Source organism: Cyprinodon tularosa, unplaced genomic scaffold (assembly GCF_016077235.1).
Source record: "Cyprinodon tularosa strain WSP-4 unplaced genomic scaffold, ASM1607723v1 ctg30, whole genome shotgun sequence".
NCBI classification, from domain to species: domain Eukaryota; kingdom Metazoa; phylum Chordata; class Actinopteri; order Cyprinodontiformes; family Cyprinodontidae; genus Cyprinodon; species Cyprinodon tularosa.
In genome coordinates this window covers 7,967,771-7,980,078 of record NW_024039008.1, presented here as the reverse complement: position 1 = coordinate 7,980,078, position 12,308 = coordinate 7,967,771, and the positions used below count along the sequence as shown (strand labels likewise).

General features: G+C 42.7%; 1 protein-coding gene across 3 annotated transcripts in view; it reads left to right on the top strand.

The window, feature by feature from the left end:
* The window catches only part of pbx1b (pre-B-cell leukemia homeobox 1b), a 105,281-nt gene that overhangs the window by 66,736 nt on the left and 26,237 nt on the right, over window positions 1-12,308 (top strand). For all 3 annotated transcript variants that reach the window (XM_038291709.1, XM_038291710.1, XM_038291708.1), the window contains exon 3: window positions 11,992-12,236. In XM_038291709.1, the coding sequence (XP_038147637.1) occupies window positions 11,992-12,236 (245 nt within the window). The remainder of the gene's footprint in view (window positions 1-11,991; window positions 12,237-12,308) is intronic.

Sequence of the window (12,308 nt, the reverse complement as noted above, 5' to 3'; positions counted from 1 at the left end):
AACATTTTCCCCATGAACTGTGAATGCAGATGGATGGTGTTTGTCTTTAGAAGACATCAGTGGGTGGATGCTGGAGGCCACAGCTCTACTGAGATCAGATCAGACGCACCGCGGCATCAGCAGCATGGCATTACTCTGTTTAGAGTCCAGTGAACGGCAGGTGAAACAGGAATCTCTCCAGTATGTGTCGTGTTTTAAAGGGGCTCGGTTCTAATGAGATTCATTGGTGGTTTGAGGGAATTTGTACGTGTGTGCGATCAGGCGATCCCTTCCTCCTTTGATGAACTGCTGGTGACAGAGCAGAGTGGTCACGCAGAGGATGAGGGAGGAACAGAGCACCTTCTCCTTGGTTTTCACCTTCTGAAGAGCACAAAGTCTTATCGCTTTAATTGACTCCTTATCTTTTTGTTAATTTCCCCTTTAGTGCAGCAGCTCCCATCTACTATTTGATATGTCATTTTACATTAGCATTCGGATGGGTGGCGGTGAGTGGCGGCATAGATCAGGATGTTACATTAAAGGTAGATTTCTTTCTGAAGCTCAGCTTCTGTCCTGTTGACCTGTGGTGGTTTGGATTTAGTAGTAGATGCACTGACTTTGTGCACGTCTAATTAGAAGTGAGTGAAATATATGATGTAATGTTCCTGTTGCTGACGGGAGCTGAAAGAGGGGAATCTTCCCAAAGATAAACAGAGGGGACTTAAGGAGAGAGGGATTTAATAGTGTGATGCCTGTCATCTTCCTCCTGGTGTATGTTGGTTCCCTTTCCATCCCACTACACTCGCGACTGTATAATGAATTATGCCGATGTTGAATTAGCATGTAGCTGTCGCTTCAGCTCGGGTGCTCGCCTCGTGACAGGACCACCGTAGCACGGATCTGTGTGGAGGGGTGTGGGTGTGGGGGGGGGCATCCACTGTGATTTATTAACCGCTGAAGCCACAATGAAGTGCGCCTAACTAAAGCCCCGGTGCAAACAAATGGAGCCGGCGCTGTCGCCACGGTGTCACTGTAAATTCAAGCAGACAAGGCCGACCACTACCCCCCCCCAACCCCTGACCACAAAGGGTTAATTATGCAAAAGCTCTTGGCCTTTCACCAAACGGGCGTGTGGTTTTTAATGATGAACCCTTCAGGGCAAAGACTGGGATTCTGAAGCATGAAGGGTCACAATTTGATTTCTTGTCTTATTTGAAGCTGATTTCTAATCTGCCAATAACTGTTTTAGCTCATTTTTATTTCACTTGAACATTTTATAAAAATGAATAAAAAAACTATTTTCCATTTAAACTGGTTTGTAAAATAAGACAGTGATTTCTACAAACAGCTCAAATGTTTGAATCTAGAAATCAGATAATATAATAAATACCTTACTGTTACCATATTGGTGCCTTAAACGTGTATATTTACACTTAATTGTGCAGATTTAATAAATCCTTACTCTAGTAACTCAATATGGGTGCATACAAAAAATTTTATGGCAATTTATGGTGTCCTGCTGACATAGTAATTGTTATTTTGTCTTTTAAGATTTTATTTCTCTTTTTTTTTTATATAAACTAAGCTTCTTTCTTTGTATGTTTACCATAACATAATGTGACCTAGATTACGTCCCTGCTCATGTGTACACTTGGTCAACATGCAGTGGGGGCGAGCAGGTTTGGTAGGGGAGAGGCAGCCTAGTGGTAAGGGCTTAGAGCTTGGCAGCCTGAGTTTCTGAGTTTGAGCTCCCCAAGGGTAGTTGTGAAAAAAGAGGAAAATCTATCATCAAGAGTATAAAGATATGGGAATACTCCAAGACAGATAAAACTGGAGTTGCTTTGGGAAAACAGTCTGATCTTTGGAGTTCACTAAACCTGGAGCTAAAATCCTTGAAGGATTCTGATGTTGCTGTGAAGCTGATAGACACCTGAGGACATGTCCTGGCTAATAATGCTACGCTAATGTGTTAGCTATGCCGTTAACCCCTATCCTCCTAACTGTCGGCTTTCAGCCAAGCATTATTGTTCGGTCAGGACTCATTTAGTAACTCCATCAGTGGTCACATCTGGCTTTCTGGTAGTTTAGCTGTACTGCCAGCAGATGGCGGCATGTCTGTCTATGTCAGCTTATTGCACCCGGTGCTGAGGTTCTATTTAGGCTCAAAAAGGACGATGAAAACACTAAAATGAAGGAAGCATGGAGTATAGAGCCTTTAGCTGATCAAAATAAAGGCATATAACATGAGTATGAACCTTTAAGCATAGAGCTGGGAAGTACAGACCCTAACTTATCCTAATATTTTGTAGGACTATCGTGATAATGATAAAAGTGAGGATGAAATTACATTAATTAATTTTCTGTAGTCATTCTTGAGCTGTTGGGCTGTGACCGCCTGCCATAGAAATCACTAATTCTGCTATTGAATAATATAAAATCTAAAACAGACTTCTTTAAGACACCAGTTGCATGAGGAAGTGTGATTTATGTCTGTAAATCTTCTAGCAACCGCATTTTAGTAAATTCATCAAGCTTATCAGTCCCCCAAGCAAAGATAGAAATAAAATGTGTATTTCTTATGATGTTGTTTTTCTTTTTGTTTTAACATAATTCAATTCATCCTTTATTCTGGCGATAAATCAAAATTCTGATGATAAGAAATATCATGTAACTGCCGACTGCTACTAAAGGTATGACGTTATTCAATATTTAATGAATGGTGATGTCACATTGTTAGCATAAGAGAGAGTGTGGTGTTGCTACACAGGATTTAAAATTGAAGACATCACTGTTAACATTTTCACAATCAAGTTTTTATATATGATGCTAGCAGGGTTAGCATTACAAACTGCCTCCTTGTTAGCTCCACAAATAGTAAAATAGTGAACAGAAGCTTTAACTGAGGTCAAAATGATGGTGGAAAAGACATTTTTTTAATTTACTTTATGTTATAAAAGTTTATAAATGGCACACTTGATTTTATTATTCAAACTTATTTACTTTATTTTGTCCTTCTTAGCCTCCACACAGGCAAAGTGTGATCACTGATCGGGGAAATAAGATGAGTTTTTTAATAAAGTCGTAAGGAAGCAGCTGTTCCAACCGGTGTATTTCCGAATTGGTGCCCGACTTTACACGAGTGAATAAAGTGAATGTGATTGGTCGATTATCAAGGGGGCGGGATTGTTGTGGTGTGAGGTTCACAGCATGTTTGGTTGTGGCCCGTTTGTCGGAAGCATCTTGCTAACCAGTTAGCAACTTAGTGCTAGTAGGTTCCCAATGGGAAATTCCATTGGGACCAAGTAGCGCTAGCCAGTTAGCAACTTAGTGCTAGTAGGTTCCCAATGGGAAATTCCATTGGGACCAACTAGCCTTGCCAGTTAGCAACTTAGTGCTAGTAGGTTCCCAATGGGAAATTCCATTGGGACCAAGTAGCCCTAAATCGGTGACTTAGAAATGACACTGTCAAAGAACGCTATGGACAGCGGAAACATGCAAGAGGAGGAGAGTTTAGTGTCGGAGGTCGTGGATGAGTCTCCTCCGTCATCCATTTTTTATTTAGAGGAGGAAAGCGGGGACAAAGATGTTGTGGAAGAGGATGCCAGGGCGGCAGAAGCTTGGTTTGGTGTAGAAGGCTTCCAGCCGTACATGTTTGAGCCCTTGCCTCGCAACGCTGCCAGTTCTGTTAGCTCTACGCCTGCCGAAGACACAGACGTCCATCCCCGTCAACACTGGGACGCAACTCAATGGGAAAGGAAATGATTCTGATTTCAACCGTTGCGTATATTAGCTGCGACATTTGAATCAAGATGCTATGACCGGAAAAATTAGATTGACAGATGACCGTTGATATATGATTGGCCGAATTTAGCTGTATAGGCTGACGTATAAATAACTGGTCTGCATAAAATAACGGGAAAAAATACAGATTTTAAGACAGGATTTTTTTTTTTTTATTGAAATTTTCTAAATTTTGGGACAATATAGTCTGATAAATATTACATTTATATACATGTTTAAGGCAGAATGATTTGACATTTAAATATGATCAAATCAGTCGATTTCTCTGTGTTTTTTCCCTTTTTATTCATAAAAAGAATATTTTATAAACAACATTCTAGACGTTGGTTATGCCTTAACAATCATTAAAGTAGCCGATTGTGAGACTAATAAAATAGTAACATCTCAGGTCTCATTGATATTTGACTGATACGACATGAAAGACGAAGTAAAGCCTGCTATCGCCGCTGAGAGCAGCTCTTCAGGAGAGGAAGATAGAAGCCATGCTGCTCAATTTGTTCCCCTGCAGAAAAACCTGCGCTGAAGCTATTCCACCCTAATGGTACTTAATCATGTTTAGAGACAGCGTGGTGCCAGATGCTATTACAATTACCCAACCATTTCTGATTTGATGAAAATAAACAAATTTTAGCATTGCCTCTTATTGCCAGATAATGCTTCTTTAATGTTGGTGTTAATATCCTGATTAGGAAGCTTTAATCTCCGCCTGTGGGGAGGGAGGATGGTGTTTTCAACAAGTCCTACTAGTTGATCTGTCTTCTAACCACCTTGAGGTGTTTCTACTGACGATTGTCCCTGTGCTGCAACCTGTAACGTAACCTAAAAAGCCGCGGGTCTCCAGCAGTTTGATCGCGGGGCGCCCAGTGTGAGTCAGAGGTCTCCATCTCTCCGACTGTGACAGAACAACCCTAAAGTAATTAATTAAACATCAGGCTTTTTTTTTTCCCTCTCCCAAATCAGTGGTCGGTTGTGACAGGCTGCCATGCCAGCACTTCCTGTCAACACGCCTTTGGAAATCTAGACGGGGATTACAGATGCTAATGGTTTTTGACAAGCTGCCATTTGCCTCTGTTAATCTGATAGGAAGAAGATATGGGGGCTGCAGAGCATGGTGGGCTGCAACTGTGGGAGTCTGATATTGTTATACCGCAAAAAAAAATTTAAAAAAAGCCCAAACATTCCTGGAAGGAATCTTAATCCTCCTGTCAGGCTTTGATTCCCGCCCAAATACCCTCACTGACTAAGAAGTGTATTTTTAGATTTGGATCTTGCTTCTATCTGCTGTCAATTTTTATGGTATTTTTTTATTTTTCTCTCACGTTTATCTACTGCTGAGGAGACGATCTGAAACGGACCGGCTAACGTTGGCTCAATCCACCGACCCTTCTTCTCTTCCTCTGTGAGGGTTGATTCCACCCAAACTCCAAGCTGCTCTCAATCCATTCATCTCTGCTCCGATTAAGATTTTAATACCAACACCCCTCTCCGTATGAAGCCACAGGCCGTTCCGCTGGAATGACTAATATATAGAGAGCAGAACATCCTACATGTGAGCTCATTGAAAGCAGGGGGGGTAGGATTTAAGCAGGCTTCTCTTCCCCCCCAAATAGGAACGTAAATCATCCCGGAGCATGATATTCTGAGCGTCTCCTAGCAGCTGCGTGGAAATGAAATAAATATTCCCAGACAAACGAGTGCAGGACCAGAACAGTTAAACATTCACCTCTGAGTAAAAAAAAAAAAATGGTGGCTTCTATTAAAGATCGATTTGGTTTGAGGAAAAGGCCGGATGTTCGGAGGGTAAGCTAATGTCAAGTTCTCCCTTTCCAGTTTACGTCCCCCCGTGACATTAGAGACTCCTTCCAGCGCCGCCAACCACAGTCACGCGTTTTTTGCATTATTGGGTCAATTCATCAACATCTGCTGCAGTTTCCTATTTTGCATTAACTTGTGAAATAAAGCGGTAAAGCTGGGTGGACGACGCCATCTCTGAAACACCTCCAAGAAGGAGGTGGCATCCATTAGAGACATGCAGAAAGTGCATGTTTTCCATGGAGGAGGAGGAAGAGGGGGTTTGGCTCAGATCAGCCACTCTGAGATAATTGTTTATCCCTTGGAGAAGCTTTGGTGTTTGTCTGCGGGTGGCTAAGTAAGTTCAGCGGCAGTTTTTAGTCGAAGAAAGCTGGCAGACCAAACATTTGGATGAATCAATTAGGCCGCCATTAGCCAATGAAGTGGCTCTCGCTGAGTCGTGTAATTATGACCCACAGCAAAGCCAATTTCATGGAAGCACATTATCCTTTTTTTCTCTTTCTCTCCTTCTCATTTGTTTGAGGTAATCCTCCCGTTGTTGTAATTATGTGCTTCAGTTTCAGCGCGGAATAAATAAATCATCATTCATGGACACGGTTCAGTCTGTGGTTTCGGTCCGCGTCTGGGGAAAAATGGCCACTTTCTGCTCCGTTCAATTAGAGAGGAATGCTGTGAAGCAGAAATCTGTGTGATAGGACGCTGTGGGGAAGAGCCCATATTACAGGCAGGCAGCTACTTAGCTTGTTCCCAGCTCCGAGGACGCTGTGTAAGTGTGACAATGTGCTGTCAATGAGGGATGACAGTACACAGCCAACATGGCGTTATGCATTGTTCCTTCCTGGGACCCTCCTGACAGATGCTCTCCAAGACAGCTGGATCAGCAGCGAGAGCGGGATGCAGGCCGCGCCACGCGCGAGCAGAGCGATCCTGATTAGCAAGGCCACGTACACGTGTCAACAAGCCGAGTCAGGGGACCGCGTCTGGGGGTCCGTGCTCGATTTAAGACCCCCTTCATGTGCTGCGTTTGAGCATAATGCAGCCGTTGGAAGAGGCAGGCCTGCCTGAGCGGGTCGTCTTGTGTTTTTCCATGACCTTTCTCATTTAGCCAGAGAGGAAAAAGACTGGCGGATAGTTTCTCTTTGTCTCCTGTCCAAGACGTCTCCTAAGGAATGACCTTCTCTGCAACAGGCGCTCTTAGAAGACTGATGCTGGAGGAGCTTCGAGCCAAGTAAAATAAACACTGCGGGAATGTTAAGCAGGAAACTTGGCAGGCATGAAGAGAATTGTTTTTGTAGACACTGAGGATTTTTACATCTCCTTTTCATTCGACAGCCTCGGTAACTCCAGCACTCTTTAAAATCTTCCCACTTGAATGTCTTACTCTCAGGTTAATCTTGAGGTTAATTTTGTAAAGTCAAGATATTTATTAGAGAATTTCACAGCCTTCGGAATACCAAAAGAGGTATATTATTAGACTTTCAAGCTAGAAAAGCAGCAGCCGGTCGGCCTTCATCAGCTCCAATATCCTCAAATAATAAAAACGGATTCTGAACTTCTCTCCTATTTTTCATTCAATGTCACCAAGCTAAGAAAATCGTGTGAATTGATTCACTTTACAATGTTTTGTTAATCAAATGAGGGTTATGGAGGTATTCTAAGTTTAGGTTTCAACATTTTCTTTCCAGATTCTGGACATTACATTAAGTCCAGTACTAAGTAATACTGGACTGGACTTAAACAGTTTCTGAGATTAAATGCAGCTCCTTGCAAAGCACAGTCTGTGGACTTTGGTAGCTTTATTTGAATTATAAAAAAAATTGAAATTAAGTTTCAATTCAACCTAAAAAGCCTTTAAATTTGTAGATTTGTAGAGGGTGCAAGGAGGTAGTGAGTCCCACTTTTAGAATTCGGTACTAGAGTTCGGGTACTCAGAAGTTTGTTATTTTTTTCAATAAGTTCTGAAAGTGGCTTTTTTCAATCTCAGGAAGTCATCCTGAAATCCCAGGAAGTCAGTCCCAATAACAACAGGAAGAAGGTCCTGAAATCGCCAAAAGTCGTCATCATCAACTTAGTCCAGAAGTCAGTCCCAAAAATCTGGAAGTCGATCCTGAAATATCAGGAAGTCGGTCAAAATCCCAGAAAATCGATGCGTGATGACAGGAAGCTTGTACCGTAATAACAGGAAGTCTATCCTGAAATCACTGGAAGTAGGTCACAAAATTACAATACTAGTCAATACTAAATAAGAAGAAGTTGGTCCCAGCAGGAAGTAAATTTAGCCATAAAACAGCTGACATTAGGTTTCTGTGTTTATTCTAGGAAGATGCAGGAGAATGTTTACATTTTGGACAAAGAAGAGAAGTGGTTTGAAAGGGGAGTGAAGGAAGCCATTTATGTTAAGAAAGAAAAACCAACCTTAAAGGAATAGTACACCCAAAACATGATTAGCCTTCATTTTCTACTCACCCCCATGCTGAACAAAACTCTGGAGTACTTTTTTGATATCTCAAATGCATCTGGAGATCTGGGAGGCTTCTTGCTGTCTGCTGACATTCAAATAATGGAGGTCTATGGCGCCCGAGACAGAAAGGTCCACAAAAGTCCACAAAAACGTGTCAATATTCCTCCATACTGCTCGTCCAATGTAATCCAAGTGTCCTGAGTGGGTAGCATCCAGAATTTACTCGAAACGAAGTCATTTAGAACGTTTTAGAGCCTAAACAGTAGTGTATAGGATTTCCTAATAGCGCCCCCATGCGCGCTCACGATTCTACGGAAGCCGGCAGACCAAACCGGAAGAGAGTGCGCATTCAGCGTCTGCTCTGCCGATAATGCAAGCGTAGAAGAAGAAATGTGCTGTTTACCCGTGCAAAGAAAGAAACAACGAAAGAAAAATGTCTGAGGACTTCCGTGTTGAGGAAGAGCATGAGTTCTTTGCCGAACTGAATGCGCTGGTTTGGTCTGCCGGCTTCCGTAGGATCGTGAGCGCGCATGGGGGGCGCTATTAGGAAATCCTATACACTACTGTTTAGGCTCTAAATCGTTCTAAATGACTTCGTTTCGAGTAAATTCTGGATGCTACCCACTCAGGACACTTGGATTACATTGGACGAGCAGTATGGAGGAATATTGACACGTTTTTGTGGACTTTTGTGGACCTTTCTGTCTCGGGCGCCATAGACCTCCATTATTTGAATGTCAGCAGACAGCAAGAAGCCTCCCAGATCTCCAGATGCATTTGAGATATCAAAAAAGTACTCCAGAGTTTTGTTCAGCATGGGGGTGAGTAGAAAATGAAGGCTAATCATGTTTTGGGTGTACTATTCCTTTAAACAGAGGAGGTGGACTCGGGGTTCAGCTTTTAAAAAACCTACAATGCAGCGATAGAGTTGATTCCTTCCTGATATCATCGCAACCCCCATACAGGGAACCAAAACATCTTGCCTGTTCAGCCAGGCCAGCAATTCCCCCTAACGCCCCTTCAGGGTCAAGTCTTAAAAGGCATTGAATTCTTCAATATAAAATCAAGGCCTTACCGCAGTAGACATGGTGATTCGTTGCGTTCGCCTGTCTGCTAAGCTCAAAACAACCGCGTCTGGCTTGACGGAGAAACCAGGAGAACAGCTGAGCATATTTGCGACAGTGCACTTTTACTTTCGCCCTCTGGGGGGAGCCTCGCTGGAAAATCAACACTGGTTGCATAGTATACCTTTAAGTGGCATTAAAAAGTCTTAAAAAGTCTTGAGTTGAACTTGCCTTATGCTGTAGGAACCCTCCCCTTTCAGAGGCATAGACCAGTATCAGTGATTTCAGGCTAACAAAGAACGCAAACGACCCCCATTCCCCAGGGGCAGACCCATTCGTATGGTTCCATTTGCATGTTTTCTAAGCCAAACAAGACTTGGTTTTGGTTCACTCTATAAAGCCTCAAACTCAAAGCTATTTCTGACATTTGAATTGAAAAAGCTTCCTGGATGGGAAGCAAAACATCTTCAAACTTGGAAACAAAGTGGATAGTTTTTTACTCTTTTGGAATGACTATGACCTGGATGACTGGGAATCTTCACCAGCTTCTAGGGCGATGGTTACCATGGCAAACACTAGTGTGGCATAAGCTGAAACATAAATTAGTTTAAAACAACAAATTCGATGACATTAAGGTTTTCCTATTTTCCTCTCAGTCTCTGTATATTATACAAAGAATAATAAGAAAGGTTAAAATCTTCCATTGTGACCTTTTTTTTTGTAGGTTTCTTTGAAAAAATATAGATGATTAAGTAAACAAAGAACACAATAGAGAGCATTTCTACAGTCAGTCAGGGAATATTTAGCTGTACAAAAGGTTGAAATTAAAGTATAAATTAAGATATTTCAAACAAATGTAATGACACTGAGGTTTGGACTCCCAGCATTAATGGTACATATGGCAGTGCCATATTTACATTCTAAAAGCAAAATAACAAAAGTACAGATTGATTTTAAAGCACCTTCATTTGATCAAATCAACCTTTTCTCTCTAGATATTTTCTCCTCATGATGAGCACCATTGGAAGTAGGGATGCACGATATTGGGATTTGGGTCGATATCCGATATGCTGATATTTTAAAACTCATGTAGCCGATAACCGATATCGATACTGATGTTAAAGCTGGACAAAAATAAGTAGTCATTGAAAATAGCAGTTTTGTTATCCATTTCTGACACTTTGAAAAATAATATACTCAAATATATTTTCATATGCTGATATCAAATTGATTTTTAAAAACGCGGTATCGATCTATTTTACTTTCAAAATCTCATGAAATTTCATCGTTCTGTTACAAACTCTCGTGATATTTTGCAAATTCTTGTGAGATTTTGTTAGTAAAATAGATCGATACCGCGTCAATATATCAACATATAAAAGTATGGCAAAATTTCGTGAATTTTCGGGGGATTTCGTAGCATAACGATGACATACAGCAATATTTCATCAGTAAAAGAGATTGATATGGTGTTTTTAAATGGAAATATATCAGCATATGAAGATATTGGGATATTTTAATGTATCAATATTTTTTCCCTCGTCTTTAGAAGTTTTTAAGTCTGTAAAAAAGAAGTTTTTGAGGAAGAAGAAGAAGTAGTATTTTATTATTATTTTTTTTAGACTTTAGAAACTCAGAAGCTGATCAAATATCGGGTTAAATATCGGTGGGGTGGCCGATGTCCGATATTCAGTTTTAAGGCCGATACCGATAGGGGGCCGATTATATCGTGCATCCCTAATTGGAAGGATTAGCAAGATTATCATTCCAGTCCTTCACTTTCTCTGTCAGAAAACCTGCAGCACATTTCAGGTGAAAATCTCTGGATTTGGTGATCAGATGCTAAAGAACCCCAGAAATCTGCCTCCAGGTGATCTCTGATGCTTCCAGGCTGCCTGGACTCTTTTCTTTCACATTCTAGAACATTCACAGGACTACTGCTGGTTTCCCTGCTGGAAGAACCTCCTGCTGGTTTCCCTGCACTGGATGCTTAACACCTACTTCGTTGGGGTATTTATGAGGCTGTAGCTGAGGGCTTCTGAGCTGGTGAGCAGTCAGGAGGAGAAGGGAGCGGCGGGGGCCACCATGATGGATGTTAACCGAAGCAGACAGGAGGGTTTAGAGTTTCTGACGGAGCGGGCTGGATCGGGTCATAACGTGGAGGTAGAGCTGCCTGAATCCTCCCCTGTGAGCCCGTCTATAGATTACTGACGCACTCTGGGTACAAACCGCCTCCTCCTTCACTCAATCTACCGCCCGCTGAGTCCGCAGCCTGAACCTTTGACCCCTTCCATCGGCTGCTCGTACAGCAGGCCTCGTTCTCATCACAGTGACCCTCCCCTCGTCTGGGGTTAACGCACCGAACGCCCCCATCATCTCTGAATTAAGGACGGCATCCGTGATGTACGGTTCTGAATAGTTTGGATCCTTAACTGGTTGTTGAAATGGACGGCTTTAAGGTGGAGGGAGAGGAGTCTGAGCTGGAGGAATGTTTTCACCTCAGAAAATGGAAGGTGGGCTTTAAATGTCCTAAATGACAAGGGAGACCTCTAGTGGAGGGTGGTTCTACCCACACACACACCCTGCTAAACCACGTCAGAACCTGTTGGTTCGTATGAAACGTTCCACATATCTTTATTTGCACAGAAAGAGATAAACTGTTGTGTTTTGTAGCAGCGGAGATGACGCCACTGAGAAGGAGACATAGGTGGAATTTCTTAGGTTAGATTAGAGTCTAGTTGAATGCTTTCTGGAGTCTTTTTCTGCCTCCCTGGATGTTAAACGGATGCTGCTGTGCCTGTTCTGCTGACAGCGTGTTAACGGCGCAGGTGTGACCTTTCAGATCTGACCTCTGACCTGCTTTCTTCTCCACAGTGCTCAGCATCCGCGGCGCCCAGGAGGAGGAGCCTCCAGACCCACAGCTCATGCGCCTGGACAACATGCTGCTGGCGGAGGGCGTGTCCGGCCCGGAGAAAGGCGGGGGCTCGGCAGCGGCAGCGGCTGCAGCGGCCGCCTCAGGAGGGGTGGGGGCCGACAACTCAGCGGAGCACTCGGACTACAGGGCCAAGCTGTCCCAGATCCGACAGATCTACCACACAGAGCTGGAGAAGTATGAGCAGGTGAGCCCTCCTGGTTCTGATCCCAGAGTTTTACTACTTTAGACCGATTTATCATCTGAACGGTTTATGGCA